Source organism: Staurois parvus, unplaced genomic scaffold, assembly GCF_062004578.1.
Source record: "Staurois parvus isolate SC_StPar_1 unplaced genomic scaffold, SC_StPar_1.0 ptg000131l, whole genome shotgun sequence".
NCBI classification, from domain to species: Eukaryota; Metazoa; Chordata; class Amphibia; order Anura; family Ranidae; genus Staurois; species Staurois parvus.
The window spans coordinates 3,688,907-3,709,011 of record NW_028317927.1 but is presented as its reverse complement, the minus strand read 5'-3'; the positions used below and the strand labels follow the sequence as shown (position 1 = coordinate 3,709,011).

The 20,105-nt window shown below is 44.5% G+C and overlaps 1 protein-coding gene across 4 annotated transcripts in view; it reads left to right on the top strand.

Annotated features, from left to right (window-relative positions):
• Positions 1 to 336: 336 nt before the first annotated feature.
• Positions 337 to 20,105, top strand: part of U2SURP (U2 snRNP associated SURP domain containing) — an 88,203-nt gene continuing 68,434 nt past the window's right edge. For all 4 annotated transcript variants that reach the window (XM_089672562.1, XM_089672560.1, XM_089672561.1 and 1 more), the window contains exon 1: positions 337 to 493. In XM_089672562.1, coding sequence (XP_089528688.1) covers positions 449 to 493 — 45 coding nt within the window. In that variant the 5' untranslated portion in view covers positions 337 to 448. The remainder of the gene's footprint in view (positions 494 to 20,105) is intronic.

Here is a 20,105-nt window from a genome sequence, read left to right as displayed (position 1 = left end):
TGCCCAGGGGCCCCATGAGTTGTCAGTCCGCCCCTGCACTGGCCTAATAATGGTGCACACAGTGTCAATGTACCGAGCATTACCGCGCGTTTACACGCAACAAGCATGTTTCTGCCAAAGAAGGCTGCCTTCAGTTTAGTGTATACACATGGGAATACAGGAAGATACCCCAGCCAAAGCCTTTGATGGTGGGTAGCTTCCAGCCGGCGGTAATCTATGACTTGTAGAAATGGGCTCATGAGACGAACGTCAGTCAGCAGCAGATGATCTGTGTGCAGCCAGCGAGTGCCCGTGACGTCACCTCACTCGACAAACGCCGCACAGTCACCTATTGTGCCAGATCCATAGCTCAGGGATCGACTGCCCACCTGACCGCCCCAAGCACGCCTTCTTTCGCTCCTTACACTCCGCTCTCGATTGATGAGCCTGCAAGGGGAAGAGACGCAACATGGCGGAGAAAATGTCTGGCGGCTCGCACAGAGCGGGATCTAAGGTGAGGCCCGGGTGCAGGCGGGGGCCGGGCTGTGCGGCGTACAGGGGGCTGTAGGTCGTTGGGTGGGTGTAGAACGGAATAGACCGGGTCAGGGCACGGGAGAGAGCGATGGGCTGCTGGTGTGTGAGGTGCGCAGGAGGCGAGGCCTGGTCTATGGAGCGACACTCCGCACTGGGGGAGCCGCACAGTCCGCCCTGCAATTCATTGACTCTATGGAGACTTCGGTGTGATGTGTGTCCCGGTCTGTGTGTGCGGAGTGATGTGTGTCCCGGTCTGTATGTGCGGAGTGATGTGTGTCCCGGTCTGTGTGTGCGGAGTGATGTGTGTCCCGGTCTGTATGTACGGAGTGATGTGTGTCCCGGTCTGTGTGTACGGAGTGATGTGTGTCCCGGTCTGTGTGTGCGCGGAGTGATGTGTGTCCCGGTCTGTATGTGCGGAGTGATGTGTCCCCCGGTCTGTATGTGCGGAGTGATGTGTCCCCCGGTCTGTATGTGCGGAGTGATGTGTCCCCCGGTCTGTATGTGCGGAGTGATGTGTCCCCCGGTCTGTATGTGCGGAGTGATGCGTCCCCCGGTCTGTATGTGCGGAGTGATGCGTCCCCCGGTCTGTATGTGCGGAGTGATGCGTCCCCCGGTCTGTGTGTGCGGAGTGATGCGTCCCCCGGTCTGTGTGTGCGGCGTGATGCGTCCCCCGGTCTGTGTGTGCGGCGTGATGCGTCCCCCGGTCTGTGTGTGCGGCGTGATGCGTCCCCCGGTCTGTGTGTGCGGCGTGATGCGTCCCCCGGTCTGTGTGTGCGGCGTGATGCGTCCCCCGGTCTGTGTGTGCGGCGTGATGCGTCCCCCGGTCTGTGTGTGCGGCGTGATGCGTCCCCCGGTCTGTGTGTGCGGCGTGATGCGTGTCCCGGTCTGTACGTGCGCCGTGCAAACATTTTTCTACAAATGCAGCTGCAGGCATTTTTCCTAGCCCTGCAGTACAGCTGTATGACAGATAATGGCTTCATTCTACTTTAGGAAGCAGATACTTTGTGTCCCTCCTAAGCACCTGGGACGTCAGTTTGTTTCCTACCGCCAGGAACTGGAGTTTTTGTTGTAGTGATTAGACATGTTGCAGGGATGACATTAGTGCCTTATACTGCTATGCTTACCTCTTCAATAGATGGCTGCCATTGTTGCAGGTCAGGGTTGTACTGGGGATGGATGTTCTGTGTGCAGAGAGGTGCTATATTCCCCGCACTGGACACCACATGGGCATCTTAGAGTGGAGTAGTCCAGCTTCCCTGGATTTCAGAGGACAGAGAAGGGACTGTGTGGCGTTTGGCAATGCAATTTATTTGTGTGGTGAATGATCTACTTCCACCTGCCGGGAGGCTGGGACATAAGGACCTTTCCCAGACATCACCATATAGCCAGATACAGGACTGGACAAAAATATGTAAACACTACATGAATTGTAGATGTGAAAGTGACGACATGTTTCGCATTGAAAGCAGAGGTGATGTAACATTCTTTTGCTTCCACTGTGTGATGAGACACCTGCATGTGCTGCTAGTAATACTGAGTCAAGTCAGAGCTCATTGTGCTTCATAGAAGGCACTTTGGTGCACACTTAGCTGGTGCCTCTGTGACTGAAGTTGCCAGTTTATTTGCCGTGTCACAAGGTACAGTATCAAAGGTTATGACGGCATGTACAGTTTCCGGGAAAACGTTTGACAAACATAAGCTGTCCACATGGTCAATGACTGAAAGAGATAAAAGGACATTGCGCAGGATTGCGACCCGGAATAAGAAAACAACTGCTGCAAAAGTGACTTCCAAGCTCAATCTCTGTCTTCAGAGGACTCATACTTCACAGGACTGATCACAGTGACAAAGCTGTTCTTCTACAGGAATTTTGTAGCACCAACAGTTTACACAGCGCTTTACAATATAAGGTGTACAATTACAATACAGTTCAATATGGAAGGAATTGGAGGGCCCTGCTCATGGAGCTTACAATCTGATTCACAACTGCTTTGAGTCTGTTCCTGGAGAGCTGTGATTGGCCTACAGCTCTTGCATGGTACATGGGGCCAATCACAACACTTTGTACCATGAGACCAGCTGGAGCCAACCGCAGATCACTGTATTTTGAACTGTCATGAACTTAACCCATTCATGACAGTTCAAAGCATACATTGTATGTTTGTCCCCGTAGTACAGCCCAGAAACAATAGTGCACATTTTGTTTTTGAGCACGACAGGTATGCAAATATGCGGCCCCATGGAAAAAAGCCCAGTTCTGTAAGGCCGCATATTTGTGTTATGTCGGCGTCAAGGGGTTAATCACCACTGGGTGTTTTTATTTTTTGCGCTATAAACAAAAAAAAAAAAAAAAGCAAAAACCTTGAAAAAAAAGTTTTTCTTTGTTTCTATTAAAATTTAGCAAACAGGTAATTTTCCTCCTTCACTGATGTGCGTTGATGAGGCAGCACTGATGGGGGGGCACAGGTGGGTGGCACTGCAGGGCACAGGTGGGTGGCACAGGTGGACGGCACTGCTGTGCACTGATCATCAGTGCTGATCCCTTCGCTGTACTTGTCAGTACTTACTGTGACAGCGTGAGGAAAGTGCAGCCAATAACCGGCAACTGTATTTACCCGGTGATCTGCTGTGTCATTGGACACAGCTGATCACGTGGTAAAATGCCGATTGACAGGACACAGTGATCACCGGCGGCGTCCTCCCGTCTGACCATGGACGTAACTAGACAACCACGCTGTAGCTGTCCTTCGGGTATAGCGCGGTTGGGAAGTGGTTAACAGGGGTGTGTAGATTTTTTATATCCACTGTATGTGAGTGCGTGTGTATGTTCTCTCTCTCTCTCTCGAGATTTATATTACCAGATAAAGGCAGAAACACTCTTGGGCTGCATTCAGGTTTTTCAAGCACAGAAAGAATCTGTGCCCTTTGGAAAATCTGGCATAGTAATAAATCTGAGGCTATTAAACATACATTTAATTTGCAGGACACATACCCACACATTCCAATTCACCTGCTTCACCAACAATATCTTAGTTTTGTAGTGTAGGCAGCAAACAGCATTCAACTCTGGCATTTCCACGCATTGCTGTTTGGTCTCTGAGCGGTGCCCAGGATATTTACCAAATTACCGTATATACTCGAGTATAAGCCGACCCGAATATAAGCCGAGGTACATAATTTTACCAGAAAAAACTGGGAAAAACTATTGACTTGAGTATAAGCCCCATCATTAGTATCAGTGGGAGGAATAGTGCCCAATCATTGGTGTCAGTGGGAGGAATAGTGCCCCATCATTGGTATCAGTGGGAGGAATAGTGCCCCATCATTGGTGTCAGTGGGAGGAATAGTGCCCCATCATTGGTGTCAGTGGGAGGAATAGTGCCCCATCATTGCTGTCAGTGGGAGGAATAGTGCCCCATCGTTGGTGTCAGTGGGAGGAATAGTGCCCCATCGTTGGTATCAGTGGGAGGAATAGTGCCCCATCGTTGGTGTCAGTGGGAGGAATAGTGCCCCATCGTTGGTGTCAGTGGGAGGAATAGTGCCCCATCGTTGGTGTCAGTGGGAGGAATAGTGCCCCATCGTTGGTGTCAGTGGGAGGAATAGTGCCCCATCGTTGGTGTCAGTGGGAGGAATAGTGCCCCATCGTTGGTGTCAGTGGGAGGAATAGTGCCCCATCGTTGGTGTCAGTGGGAGGAATAGTGCCCCATCGTTGGTGTCAGTGGGAGGAATAGTGCCCCATCGTTGGTGTCAGTGGGAGGAATAGTGCCCCATCGTTGGTGTCAGTGGGAGGAATAGTGCCCCATCGTTGGTGTCAGTGGGAGGAATAGTGCCCCATCGTTGGTGTCAGTGGGAGGAATAGTGCCCCATCGTTGGTGTCAGTGGGAGGAATAGTGCCCCATCGTTGGTGTCAGTGGGAGGAATAGTGCCCCATCGTTGGTGTCAGTGGGAGGAATAGTGCCCCATCGTTGGTGTCAGTGGGAGGAATAGTGCCCCATCGTTGGTGTCAGTGGGAGGAATAGTGCCCCATCGTTGGTGTCAGTGGGAGGAATAGTGCCCCATCGTTGGTGTCAGTGGGAGGAATAGTGCCCCATCGTTGGTGTCAGTGGGAGGAATAGTGCCCCATCGTTGGTGTCAGTGGGAGGAATAGTGCCCCATCGTTGGTGTCAGTGGGAGGAATAGTGCCCCATCGTTGGTGTCAGTGGGAGGAATAGTGCCCCATCGTTGGTGTCAGTGGGAGGAATAGTGCCCCATCGTTGGTGTCAGTGGGAGGAATAGTGCCCCATCGTTGGTGTCAGTGGGAGGAATAGTGCCCCATCGTTGGTGTCAGTGGGAGGAATAGTGCCCCATCGTTGGTGTCAGTGGGAGGAATAGTGCCCCATCGTTGGTGTCAGTGGGAGGAATAGTGCCCCATCGTTGGTGTCAGTGGGAGGAATAGTGCCCCATCGTTGGTGTCAGTGGGAGGAATAGTGCCCCATCGTTGGTGTCAGTGGGAGGAATAGTGCCCCATCGTTGGTGTCAGTGGGAGGAATAGTGCCCCATCGTTGGTGTCAGTGGGAGGAATAGTGCCCCATCGTTGGTGTCAGTGGGAGGAATAGTGCCCCATCGTTGGTGTCAGTGGGAGGAATAGTGCCCCATCGTTGGTGTCAGTGGGAGGAATAGTGCCCCATCGTTGGTGTCAGTGGGAGGAATAGTGCCCCATCGTTGGTGTCAGTGGGAGGAATAGTGCCCCATCGTTGGTGTCAGTGGGAGGAATAGTGCCCCATCGTTGGTGTCAGTGGGAGGAATAGTGCCCCATCGTTGGTGTCAGTGGGAGGAATAGTGCCCCATCGTTGGTGTCAGTGGGAGGAATAGTGCCCCATCGTTGGTGTCAGTGGGAGGAATAGTGCCCCATCGTTGGTGTCAGTGGGAGGAATAGTGCCCCATCGTTAGTATCAGTGACACCAATAATGCGGCACTATGCCTCCCACTGACACCAATGACACTTGCTGACCCCTGTTGCAGTATGGTGCTGCTGCAGCCAGCATATGTGGTTGCAGCAGCACCTCTGCACTGCACACTTACCGGCTTTTCCCTCACTTGATTTTCGCTGGTCCGCTTGGCTCCGCCTCCTCGCCCGTGATTGGCCGCCTGTGTACCTTTCCTGAGCTACAGTTCTGGCGGCCAATCACCGGTGAGGAGGCGGAGCCGAGCGGCAGGAGTGAGGGAGTGGCCGGAGTGACGGAAGGAGCAGCGCTTCCTGGATGGATCATCGTGGGAGCCAGGTAAGAGACAGCAGCCCTCTGCCCACCCCTGTACGCGCCCCCCTTGACGGAGCCTCGCGCCCCCCCATCTGCAGACGTTGACTCGAGTATAAGCCGAGGGGGCCGTTTTTCAGCACAAAAAATGTGCTGAAAAACTCGGCTTATACTCGAGTATATACGGTACTGGCTGCGCCAGTGTCGCACCTTGGCCTGCAAGAAATTCAGGTGCAGGTACTCCACATCTCAAAACCTTTCTGACTTGGGAGGTGATTTGTGTATGCAATGGGCCCTTAGAATTTCCAGTTGCCTTTTTGTTGCCATTTGTACTGATATCCTCCTTACCTGGTTGCTGAGTTTTTGAGGATTGCCTTTTCTACTAAGTGATGATTCTGTTACATTCTTGACTTTTTCTAGCAATGGATTTAACAGAACTTTGCTAGAATGTTATGTCACACCTGTTTTCATAGTGTCTACTCATCATGGTGCTATTTAATCTATCATTCTAGAAGCAAGTACTATATTCTTACTGTGAGATCATGTAAGCTAGACAGTATTTGTAGGCACCACTTTGTAGTAAGTCCTCATGCACACTGGATGTTTTTACAGCTGCTGCTTTTGGCATTTTATTTCTACTTATCTTCTTATCCTACGTGTCCATGCATCAGCATTTTAAAATTGGCGGTTTTTGGCTGGAAAAAGAACCACTAGTGGGTTTCTAGAAGAGTTTTTTAGCTGTAAAAACGCTCTAACGCTGGTAAACGCGATAAAACATGGCAAACCAGCATATTTTGGTGGTTTTTTTGTGTGTGTGTAAAAAATGCAAACGTGCATTACCGTGGCTAAACGCTTTAGCAAAAACGCTAAAAATGCTGAAAAACTTGTGTTTTTAATGTGATGTTTTACAGCTAGCGCTACCGGCGTTTTTAAAACGCTCAGTGTGCATGAGTACTTAAGGTGCAATCAGGGGCGGACTGAAAACTCATGGGGCCCCCGGGCAATAGGGGATCATGGGGCCCCTGTGTCCTTGTCCAAACTCAAAAAAGCCTATGAAAAAGGTACAAGGGGCATCTCATGGGGCCCCCTACTGACTCCGGGCCCTCGGGCAGTGCCTGAGTTTCCAAATGGTCAGTCTGCCCCTGGGTGCAATATAACAACAAGGCGATTTGTTTTTAATGAGTTAGCGGACTTGTAGACCTGGTGTTTGGAGAAGGAGCAGCAGAGTACAACTATTGTGTACCGATACGAAACAAGAATCAGTATCTTTAGTAGGTAACAAGCAAATCTGACTAAAAATATATATTGTGATGAAGCGCTCAGCTTATACAGTGTATTAAAAACAATTCATAGAATCCCTTCTAAAATAATAATAAATATTGTGATAACAATGATGAATAAGTGCTCACATACACATAAATTATACAAAAAACATTTAGAAATAAATAGTGCCAATTCTCACTCCTATTAAGTCACCTAGTGGTCAACAAAACCAAGTGAAATCTATAATGAAGTGGTAACACTTGTTCTGTGCAAAGTGACAGGTGTATCCAATTAAATAAAATAAATTAAAAAACAGTCCAAATTACATGCGATACCAAACTGCGCAAATAAGTGTTCAGTACACAGTGATTCACAACTTCATTCCATGCTGCAAACGTGCTCCTAGTGACACTTTAATGTGACTCCCCTGGATTTAGCCAAAATGCCTCCTCACCTTCCAAATTCGACCCTTGCGGGTCATAAAGCCTTAAGTGTAAAGAATCTCAGCCTGATTTCTATAATCCACTGACTCCACCGACTTAGTTAAGGTCCCCCTCCGAGCAATGAATTCCTCTCAGACCACTCTCCTCGCAATATGGACTCATAAATACAGGACGTATATGTAGAGACAAAGACAGACCTCCATAGTGCAACACTGTTTTAATGCACTTTAAAAGCTCCAAACAAATGAACACTCACATGTATTCCAATGGATAGACACAGTTTCCCATGTGATATGGGTGTACTAAGGAATAGGTGTACCAACATGGCGTCCAAACCAGGAACCGGAAGTACGTCATGGCTAAACCGGAAATGCGTCAAAGCGTTGCACCACGGTCACGTGGCTTCTTCAGGATCCTGAAGTGGTTCCGGGTTCGGACGCCATTTTGGTACACCTATTCCTTAGTACACCCATATCACATGGGAAACTGTGTCTATCCATTGGAATACATGTGAGTGTTCATTTGTTTGGAGCTTTTAAAGTGCATTAAAACAGTGTTGCACTATGGAGGTCTGTCTTTGTCTCTACATATACGTCCTGTATTTATGAGTCCATATTGCGAGGAGAGTGGTCTGAGAGGAATTCATTGCTCGGAGGGGGACCTTAACTAAGTCGGTGGAGTCAGTGGATTATAGAAATCAGGCTGAGATTCTTTACACTTAAGGCTTTATGACCCGCAAGGGTCGAATTTGGAAGGTGAGGAGGCATTTTGGCTAAATCCAGGGGAGTCACATTAAAGTGTCACTAGGAGCACGTTTGCAGCATGGAATGAAGTTGTGAATCACTGTGTACTGAACACTTATTATTTGCGCAGTTTGGTATCGCATGTAATTTGGACTGTTTTTTAATTTTATTTTATTTAATTGGATACACCTGTCACTTTGCACAGAACAAGTGTTACCACTTCATTATAGATTTCACTTGGTTTTGTTGACCACTAGGTGACTTAATAGGAGTGAGAATTGGCACTATTTATTTCTAAATGGTTTTTGTATAATTTATGTGTATGTGAGCACTTATTCATCATTGTTATCACAATATTTATTATTATTTTAGAAGGGATTCTATGAATTAATTGTTTTTTATACACTGTATAAGCTGAGCGCTTCATCACAATATATATTTTTTGTTATTTGCACATCCTATAGTATAGAGAAAAGGTGACAGCAGCTGGCTTTGACTAAAGATTCCGTGGAGCGCAGGGTGACCTTTTTTATATTTATCTATTTAAGCAAATCTGACTGCTCCCATGTACAAATCAAATGGCAAACTTTATACCAAAATGATTTTTAAAATGTTGCTTTTCATTGCTGCCCTCCCTCTGAAAATGTTAGTTACCTGATTGGTTTTACCTTTTAATACATTTTGTAGCACTGACCTGGAATAAATATACAGATAAGCAAAGCTGAAGCTAAAAATATACATTTTTGTTCTGGGTGAATTAAAGCCCTATGGTTAGCAAGACAGCCAGCGAACCTTCAATTTTCAGACAATGGGGTCAGCACTGAGGTCACAGATACTTCTCACTATCAGTTTGCTTAGGTACACAATAATCAGATTATTTACATCAAGTTTACCTTTACATGTGCAGTAAATGAGAAATTCCCATAAAATGCGGCCTTGTAATCAGCGGGACATTTCAAGCAAATTACCAACATACTTGGATGTTTCATTTAATGTCTGGCTGTAACTCAACTGTACAACTACTGTATGTTGACATTGCTCTCAAGCAGGCTTTGCATCCATACTCGGTGTTGCTCAAATGTATGCATTTGAGCTCAGATCATAGCAGAAGGATACATTTGTTATTTTTTCCCTTTAATGCAGACACATCTCTTTAGGTCATAATGCATCCAGAGAGCGCAGAGTCCTCGGAGCTGTCATTTGCACTGCTTCATTGAGGTTTATGGGAATCTGCTGGCTTTCATTTCAGGGAAAGAAGTGCCTGTCAACATGAGCCCTGAAAGATTTACTTTGGTTTTTGCATGTATTAGCTTTCTATGCACCTGCAACTTTGGACAGCCGACTAAAATAGTTTTGGAAATGTCTGTAGCAGATTTGCCATGGCGTTTGCTACAATTTTCACTTAAACGAACCCTATATTACAGAAGTGTGTAATCTGTTTTTGCTGACCTCTCTTCCTGAATGTATTTTTTTAATTGCAATAAAGCTGATCTGGGGTTTGATCACTTGTATACAAATAGGTAGTCTTTCAGTTTACTTGCTGCATGGTTATTTCAGGTCAGTGACAGCCAAGCATCTAGCATTGCAAGAAAGCAACAGCCTCTGTAGCTCTGTTAGCACAATCAAGTACTTTTCACAGGCACATGTAAAGGCTGGGGGTGCGTTGTTGCCCAGTGTACATGACCAAGCAATGCTGCAAATAAAATCAAGCTGTATTTTTTGGCATTGATGCCTGGATCACAATACTGGCTGCACTGAATCACCTGCCATATATGAAGGTAAAGGCTAACTCCACTAGCAGCATGGTACACCTATATTAAGGGTGTAATGTACCTAAACAACCCCTTGCCCCTTAAAGTGGTTGTAAAGGCTCCAGGCATTCTATGCATAAAGGTAAAAAATACCTTCTGTGTGCAGCAGTGCCCCCAGCCCTCTCAATACTTACCTGAGTCTCATCGCGATCCAGCAATGTGAACGACTGCTTCGACTGTTCCAGGTCTTCCTCCTCAATGGCTGAGACAGCAGACAGGGAGCCATTGGCTTACGCTGCTGTCAATGATAGCTAGTCAGCTAATGAGGAGAGGGGGCAGGGTAAGTAGCAGCTCTGTGTGTGAATGAACACATGGAGCAGCGGGTGCCCCCATAGCAAGCTGCTCGCTGTGGGGGCACCTGACAGTAAGGAGGGGCCAGGAGAGCCTGTGTGGGACCCGAAAAGAGGAGGAGCCAGGCTGCTCTATGCAAAACCACTGCACACAGCAGGTAAGTATAGCATGTTTATTCCCCCCCCCCCCCCCCTCAAAAAAAAATACCTTTTTTAGAATCGCTTTAAGGGCCATAGTCTTGTAGCTCTTAATGGAATACAAGTATGGTGCTATAGCCAGCAGTACTGATCAGTGTATTCTGATGGTGGGCAGGTCTACACCTTAAGCCCTGATTCACACTGATGCGGTGTGGAATTCGCAGCGTTTTCTGTGTGGATTCCACACCGCATCAGAATCGCACGCCATTCATGCGAACCACTGCGGGTGTGTATGTTAAAAACACCCGAATGTGGTCCGCAAAATGCGATGCGATGTGCAATTCAATTCTAGTACGGACCAAAAAAAGGGTCCTGCACCTTTTTGGTGTGGTGCGATTAGAGCCATACAAAATGTATGGCTCCAATCGCACCGCACAAAAATCGCATGTGATTTGCACAGAAATGCAGTGCTGTTCCTGTGCAAATCGCATGCGATATACCACATATATGTGAACCCGGGCTGAATGTGTGGATGGGGGAATCGGGTTATGATTAATGTATGGGCTGCCTTAGCCCTTGAAGCAGACTTTCTGCCACTTATAGATCTGCATATATTGCTGTTCTTTTCCATTAGTAAATGCCTGGTTTTTGTTGGTAACCGTTCTTTCGCCTTCCTTGTCTAGGCAAGGATGCTCTAGATACTGGCTGTCTGCAACCCCCTGGAATATGTTGTGGCTGGATATCTTTAGAGACTCTAAAGAAAGTCTTAAAGGTTAAGTTTGCCTTTTATTAAAAATAAATAAATACACATGATTTTGTATGTTAAAGATGTGCATTTATTTATTTTACCATAGAGCTTGCAAAGCATTGTACCTGGATCGGCACCCTCACATAACGCACATATAAATGTAAACGCCAGCATCAGGGAGCTTATGCATGAAATGTCAATTGCGATCGACCTGTTGCATATCGCTGCATAGAATGAGAGCGATAATTCTGACACCAACCACCCCTGTATCACTAAACTGATGACTTGTAGGGGCTTTCAAAGTGTGACCTATAGAAAATATAGGGTACTGAGGGTTGTCGCCATTTCACGTATGCACACAAATTTAAGGTTTGACATGTTTGGTATCTATTTACTGGGTTCAACCTTATCTTTTATATCTTTTTTTTATACCAAAAAATTGGGTTTTTGTACCCTAAATTAACTTTAGTGTGGCTTTTTTTTTTCTTTTTCTTTTTTTTTCTGATCTTTCCTTTGCTGCAATGTCCTGTGACATAAAAAATTGGAACTTCAGCTATTTTATTCTCTAGGGTGCCTGCTTTCAAAAAATATATAATGTTTTGGGCAGGGTGGATTTGATTTAAATCAAACTGATTTAAATCAGGATTTAAATCACTAGTCAGTAAGGCTTGATTTAAATCCTAGTTTTCTACATAAAGACTAATTCTTGCTGGTATAACTTTAATATGCAAGTAGATGAAGATTTTTAGAACAACAACTTTTCATAATAGTTTTTTTATCCCCAGTTTAATAGGTTAATCATTCATATTTGGACAACTTTTCTGTTGTATTTAGGAAGGAGAAAAATAATCATTACCTTAATAATAACAATTTAAATAGATTTATTCAACTGAAACAATAACATTACAGCATATGTTATTTGCTTAAACAAACATCCATGTTTGTTAACTAATTTGGCTAAACAAAATATATATATTTTAAGACTGTCAGCCCCTTCCTCCTCACTCTTAGTTTCACCTTCTTGTGCAGATCTATTCCACTCCAAACAATCAGAAAAATATTGTTTCTATTCTATTCACTGAACTTCTTGAAACTTAGCACTGAAGGGGTTGATTCTGGATTCATAGGTTTGTAGAAGTTAGGATGAAGGTCTTTTTCTTAACTCTGTTCATGTTATAACATTTTTGCTGTGAAGAAGAGGCATGTGATCTCCGCTGAGTCAAATTCAGTTTTGAGAACTGCAATAGTAAACCAAGCATCTGTGATAATATCTTGTAGGCAGAGAAACTGCCCAATAATCTTACAAAAACCTCTGGAAGAGCATGACATTGTGAATGGATTAATGGAATTTATTTACCGAAAAAATTAAACATATACAGCCTTATTCTACATAATTAAAAACTAATCTTTATTTCATGATGGAATAACCTTTGGATGGTAATATATTTTCCTCAAAAAGCATTTTATTTTAAAAAATCCAATTTAAATGAAAAAAATCCGATTTTAAATAAAAAAAATCTGATTTTTTTTTTGATTTTTTTAAAAAAATCATTGATTTTTATCCACCCCGGTTTTGGTGGTCTTTTATGTAATCTTAAGGCCTAAAATTATTATTTTTTTAATTTAAAAAGGGAAAGGGATTAAGGATAAATTCACCTTCAGGAACATGTTATATGTTCCACCCATTTTTGGTGTGGAGCATGTAACATGCTCCTGCTCCTGCAGAGGCTCTGCGATCCGAGTCCTCTGTGTGACAGCTGCAAGGGGAGAAGTTCCAGTGACCAACCGTTACTTTTTGAAAAGAGTGTGGCCATGCCAGGCTCCATCCACATGGCCGCATCATTCATCCACAGAACGAGTACTGACATTCTTTGCAGAGGTCGGCTTGAAGTTCTCAATGAACTATTACAGCACTCTTGAGCGTTCTGGTAGTTCAGCTCTTTCTGTCAGTGTGAAGCTGCCTGCCCGTATGGTGTACAGTGTATGAGCAGACAGATTACACTGACAGTCTGCAGGAGTCCTGCTTTGCATCAGCAATCTAATGATTTCTGGTGCAATGCTTTCCAGGTGCAATGCTTTTCCTTTTTTTGGCTTTTTGGGGTCGGCAACTTATTTAGTTGCTCAGCAGATGTGCTTCTGCTGAGCATTGAGAGCCCGACATGCCATTTCCTGAGGAGCACCAAATCGGTGCTCATTACACTGCAAGGTCTGTCCCCCTCCCTGCTAGTCCCCAAGTCCAGTGCTGGAGACAGGCAGGGAGGTGAGGAGGAGATTAACAGTGCAATGTTAAAAACATGAAAAGTTGATCACCACAAAGCCTCTTTCATTTTTAAAAGCCCCAGACATTCCTAAAAGCACCTCAGATTTAAATACGGTTTTATTTTATTTTTTTTTTCATTTCCTCACCCCTGTGGTAGGTTAATTGGATCCTGTCTAAATTGGCCCTAGTATGTGAGTTTGGGATGTTAGATTGTACTCTTCTTGAAGGAAGGGACTGATGTGAATATACTATATACAGTGCCTTGAAAAAGTAATCCTACCCCTTGAAATATTCCATATTTTGTCACGGTACAACCAAAAACGTAAATGTATTTTATTGGGATTTTGTGTGATAGACCAAAACAAAATGGCACATAATTGTGAAGTGGAAAGAAAATGATAAATGGTTTGCAGCATTTTTTTTACAAATAAATATCTAAAAAGTGTGGCATGCATTTGTATTCTGCCCCCTTTACTCTGATGCCCCTAACTAAAATCTAGTGAAACCAACTGCCTTCAGAAGCCACCTGAATACAGCTGATGTGTGAAGCCCTCTGAGATTTGTTAGAGAACATTCGTGAACAAACAGCATCGTGAAGGCCAAGGAACACACCAGACAGGTCAAGGATAAAGTTGTGGAGAAGTTTTAAGTAGGGTTAGGTTATAAAAAAAAAAAAAATCCCAAGCTTTGAATATCTCATAGAGCACTGTTCAGTCCATCATCTGAAAATGGATAGAGGCACAACTGCAAACCTATCAAGCAGGGATGTTGAATTTGTATCGCTCGACGCCTGGGACATGCAGTTCTGGCCATCAAGCAAGTAAGTTTTTTTTTCAACCTTTAGCCCTGCTGCGAGCAAGCAGCAGGGCTTATTTGTCAGGTGAAAGCATTGGGATGGCAGTGCTGCTGCCCAATTGTTTTCACACAGTCCACCACGGTGCCAGCCTCGGCCCCCTCGTGTGTGAACCTCCCTACACTCGCCAAGTCTCCTGGGTTCACTTGCCCAACGGTGGGCCCGGGACTGGCTCAGTGTGCGCCGACAGCTAGAGGGGAGGGAGGAGAGCAAACACGTCCGCTTCCCTCCCCTTCTTGTACTGACCCGGAAGTGACATTTGACATCACTTCCAGGTCCCTGTTCACAGATTTCCTGGCCATTGAGGCTGGGAAAGGATGTAATGCAGTGTACACTGCATTACATTTAGAGGAGCACAGGGGAGACATGCAGGGTCTAAAAGAGAACCTGTCACGAAAAAATCAGCACATATGGGACTTTGTGTCCTCTGTGTGATGGGAAAAAAGAAAAAACGTTAAGTAAAAAAATTTTTTTTGGAATAGTAAAAAAAAAATCAAAGTTTGCACCCAAGCATATAACATCCCCTCAAAAAAAAAAAAAAAAGTAAGGCCCCCCCCCCCCCCCAGATATACGCACGTACAAAAGAAAAAGCACACGCTGGGGCGCCTACACATGAAAATATTCATTGCGATACACATTGCATATTGCCCCGCACGCCAGAATAAGAGCAATAATTCTAGCACCTAAGACCTTTTCCGCAACACTATACTGATGACGTGTAAGGGGCTTTAAAAGCATCGCCTACAGAAAATATAGGGTACTGAAGTTTGTCGCCATTTCACAAGCGCATGCAAATTTAAGGTTTGACATGTTGGATATCTATTTTCTCGGTGGAACCTCATCTTTTATACTTTACAAAAAAATAGAGTAATTTTATTTCTTTTGTGCTCTAAAATTGTGTATTTTGTTCTGAAATTTTGCGTTTCCTAGACCTTTGAGATTATATCGTGTGACATAAAAATTCGGAACTACCGCTATTTTATTCTCTAGAGTCTTTGCCTTCAGAAAATATATAATGTTTGGGGTTTTGTGTAATCTTCAAGCCTGTGTGCAGAAAAACGCAAAAATGGCTCTGACCGCAAAATGGATAAAGCATAAGCCTGACACTCCCCTTTCCTGACAAGCACCTAATCAGTGCTCATTACACTTCAAGGTCTCTTTCCTCTCTGCTAGTTCCTGGGTGCGGTGCTGGAGAGAGGCTGGGAGGGGAGGAGGAGATATACAGCACAATGTTAAACAAAAAATTTAACATTTAAGTCACCATAGAGCCTGTTTTGATTTTAAAAGTCCCAGACATTCCTAACAGCAACTCAGATTTAAATACGGTTTTGATTAAAATTGATTTTTTTTTTGTATTTATCTGGACAAGTAGATTGCCATGTTGGGACATTTAGATTGGGACCCAGATTTAGTCCCTGGACAAGTAGTTTTTTCAAGAATTTCCACAGCCCTGTACCAAGACATGGCCTTCCACCTAATCTAACAGGCCGGGCAAGTAGTGTATAAATCAAAGAAGCAGCCAAGAGGCCTCATGGTAGCTCAGGTGGGAGAATCTGTTCACAGGACAACTATTAAGAAGGCAAGAAGAAAGGCATTGTTGAAAGAAAGCCATAAGAAGTCCCATTTGCAGTTGGCTAGAAGCTACAGTTGCAAGAAAAAGTATGTGAACCCTTTGGGATTACGTGGAGTTTTGCATGAATTGGGCATAAAATGTGCTCTGAACGTCATCTAAGTCACAACAATACAAGAACACAGTCTGCTGAACATAATACTACACAAACATTAGATGTTCCCTTGGTTTAATTGCACATAACATGTAAACATTCACAGTGCAGGGAGGAAAAAGTATGTGAGGCCCTAGCTTAATGACTTCTCCCAGAGCTAATTGGAGCCAGGAGTGAACCAACCTTGACTCCAATCAGTGTGATGACATTGGATGTGTTGCTGACAGCTTCCCCGCCCTTAAAAAACACACACCTGTTTTGGGTTTACTGGTTTCAAGAAGCACTGTCTGATGTGAACCATGCCTCGCAGAAAAGAGCTCTCAGAAGACCGACGATCAAGAACTGTTTACTTGCATGAAGCTGGAAAGGGTTACAAAAGTATCTCCAAAAGCCTTGATGTTCATGTGTCCACGGTAAGACAGACTGTCTACAAATGGAGAAAGTTTAGCACTGTTGCTACTGGTCGTCCTGTAAAAATGACTGCAAGAGCACAGCGCAGAATGCTGCATGAGGTAAAGAAGAATCCCAGAGTGTCACCTAAAGACCTACAGAAATCTCTGGCACATGCTAACATTTTTGTTGACACATCTACAATAAGGAAATCATTAAACAAGAATGGAGTACATGGGAGGACACCACGGAGGAAGCCATTGCTGTCCAAAAAGAATATTGCATATTGCAGCACGTTTGAAGTTTGCAAAAGAGCACCTGGATGTTCCACAGCACTACTGGCAAAATATACTGTGGACAGATGAAACCAAGATTGAGTTGTTTGGGAAGAACACACAACCCTATGTGTGGAGAAAAATAGGCACAGCACACCAACATCAAAACCTCATCCCCACTGTAAAACATGGCGAAGAGAGCATCATGGTTTGGAGCTGCTTTGCTGCCTCAGGGCCTGGACGGATTGTTGTCATTGATGGGAAAATGAATTCCAGAGTTTATCAAGACATTTTGCTGGAAAACATACTACCATCTGTCCGCCAACTGAAGCTCCGCAGAGGATGGGTGATGCAACAGGACAACGACCCAAAGCATACAAGTAATTCAACAAAACAATGGCTGCAACAGCACAGAATACGCCTTCTGGAGTGGCCCAGTCAGAGTCCTGACCTCAACCCGATTGAAATGCTGTGGCATGACCTTAAGAGAGCGATTCACACCAGACATCCCAAGAATATTGCTACACTGAAACAGTTTTGTGAAGAGGAGTGGTCCAAAATTACTCCAGATCGTTGTGCAGGTCTGATCTGCAACTACAGGAAATGTTTGGTTTAGGTTATTTCTGCCAAAGGAGGGTCAACCAGTTATTAAATGCAAAGGTTCACATACTTTTTCCTCCCTGCACTGTGAATGTTTACATGTTATGTGCAATTAAACCATGGCAACATCTAATGTTTGTGTAGTATTATGTTCAGCAGACTGTGTTCTTCTATTGTTGTGACTTAGATGACGTTCAGAGCACATTTTATGCCCAATTCATGCAAAACTCCACGTAATCCCAAAGGGTTCACATACTGTTTCTTGCAACTGTATGTGGGGGACACAGAAAACATGTGGAAGAAGGTGCTCTGGTCAGGTGAGACCAAAATTAAACTTTTTGGCCTAAAAGCAAAACGCTATGTGTGGTGGAAAACTAACACTGCACATCCCCACCGTGAAACATGGTGGTGGCAGTATCATGTGGGGATACTTTTCTTCAGGAGGGACAGGGAAGCTGGTCAGAGTTGATGGGAAGATGGATGGAGCCAAATACAGGGCAATCTTAGAAGAAAACCAGTCTCTTCAAAAGACTTGAGACTGGGGGGAGGTTCACCTTCCAGCAGGACAACGACCATAAACATAAGTTAGGGCTGCAATGGAATGCTTTAGATCAAGGGTCTCCAAACTTTCTAAACAAAGGGCCAGTTTACTGTTCTTCAGACTTAAGGGGGGCCGGACTGTGGTCAGTGGGAGTACAAACTGGCTTTGGCGTAAGTAGGAGCAAACAGTGTGCCATTGTTGGTATCAGTGGGAGGAATAGTGTCCCATCGCTGGTGTCAGTGGGAGGAATCGTGCCCTATTGTTGGGTGTCAGTGGGTGGAATATTCCCCTATTGTTGGGTGTCGGTGGGAGGAATAGTGCCCCATTGTTGGGTATCAGTTGGAGGAATAGTGCCCCATTGTAGGTGTTAGTGGGAGGAATCGTGCCCTATTGTTGGGTGTCGGTGAGAGGAATATTCCCTTATTGTTGGGTGTCAGTGGGAGGAATAGTGCCCCATTGTTGGGTGTCAGTGGGAGGAATAGTGCCCCCTCGTTGGGTGTCAGTGGGAGGAATAGTGCCCCCTCGTTGGGTGTCAGTGGGAGGAATAGTGCCCCATTATTTTAAACAAGGGCCAGTTTACTGTCCTCCAGACTTAAGGGGGAACTGCCTGTGGTCAGTGGGAGTAAAAAGTGGCTTGGCGTATGTGGGAGCAAACAATGTGCCATCATTGGTGTCCGTGGGAGGAATAGTGCCCCATTGCTGGTGTCATTGGGAGTAATTGTGCTTCTTTCCTGGGGTCAGTGGGAGGAATTATGATACTTTGTTGGCATCAGAGGATGGACCAGTGCTCCAAGGGCCAGATAAAAGAAAGCAAAGGACTGATCCGGCCCCAGGGCCACAGTTTGGAGACCACTGCTTTAGATCAAAGCATATTCATGTGTTAGAATGGCCCAGTCAAAGTCCGGACCTACATTCAATTTAGAATCTACGGCAAGACTTTAAAATTGCTGTTCACAGACGCTCTCCATCCAATCTGACCGAGCTTGGGCTATTTTGCAGAGAAGAATGGGTAAAAATGTCACTCTCTAGATGTGCAAAGCTGGTAGAGACGTCCCCAAAAAGACTTGCAGCTGGAATTGCAAAAGGTGATTCTACAAAGTATAGACTCCGGGGGGCTGAATACAAATGCATGCCACACTTTTCACAGATTTATTTGTAAATTACTTTGTGATTACTTTATCAAGTCTGTGTAAATTGATAGGTCTTTATAAATCACCTGTAATAAATAAACTTGTATTAAACACGTTTAATCCCTCCCCCCCACGTTTTTTTTTATTTTAGTTACTTGATTAGAGTATGAAAAAGACATGCAGAAACTATTTCTGCCGGTGACAGCAGTTTGTTTACTGGGATATCATTTCCCTTCTGGCTTTCTTAGGTTTAGTACACTGTACAGCTAAATGTTACAAAGTAAACATGTACACTTTTTTTAACTTGTCAGAGTTGTGATTTCCTTTTACGGTTTGTTCATACATAAACTTGCCTTAAAATTCATGGAAATGCTCGAAAAATGAATGTGCATTGCCTTCCAGTGGCGTGAATTTTTATGCACAAAAAATTGCTATGGGCCTCAACTGAAAATATCACTTATGACAGTTCTGCCCATACTCTGGATACATTGTTTACTCACATTAATTCTTGTCCTAAGTAAAATAACCAAGACAAATGTGTTTATGGATAAAAGTGACAGTTTTTATTGAGTGTTTTTTCTGGCTTGCAAGAAGTTAGGTGATAATCGGTTTATACTATTCTAAACTAGGCAAAATCAAATATTTTCAGTGCAAGGAAGCAAAAGGAGGTGCCTAACACCTTGCTTACATGAGGGGAGGGGGGGTGATAAATATAATTATTTTTAGTTTTTCTGCCCAGCTGCAAATGAACAGGTCACATTTTATATTAGTGTTTGGTGTTGATTACTAGTTTGTTGGATATACCGTGTTGCTGTCATGGTTTTATGTAGTGCTCTATTACTTATGAGAGTACTACCACCTACCTTCAGGCAGTACCACCACCAAACACGACCCATTCAAGTGAATGGGGCTAACCTGCAACTGTGAACTAAGCATTTAGTTGTGGCTTAGTGTTCATATTTAAAATACCCATTCTGTCAGTAGAATGCATGGCAGCCAATGCTATAATACCCTCTAAAAAGCGGTCCACCACCAATCACTTTTCAGAGTGGTACTCTGCATTTATGGAAGGCAGAGAATTCTTTCACATTGACAATGTTTATGTTGGTGTATCTAAACCCACAAACTGTACTCCATCTAATTTATGAA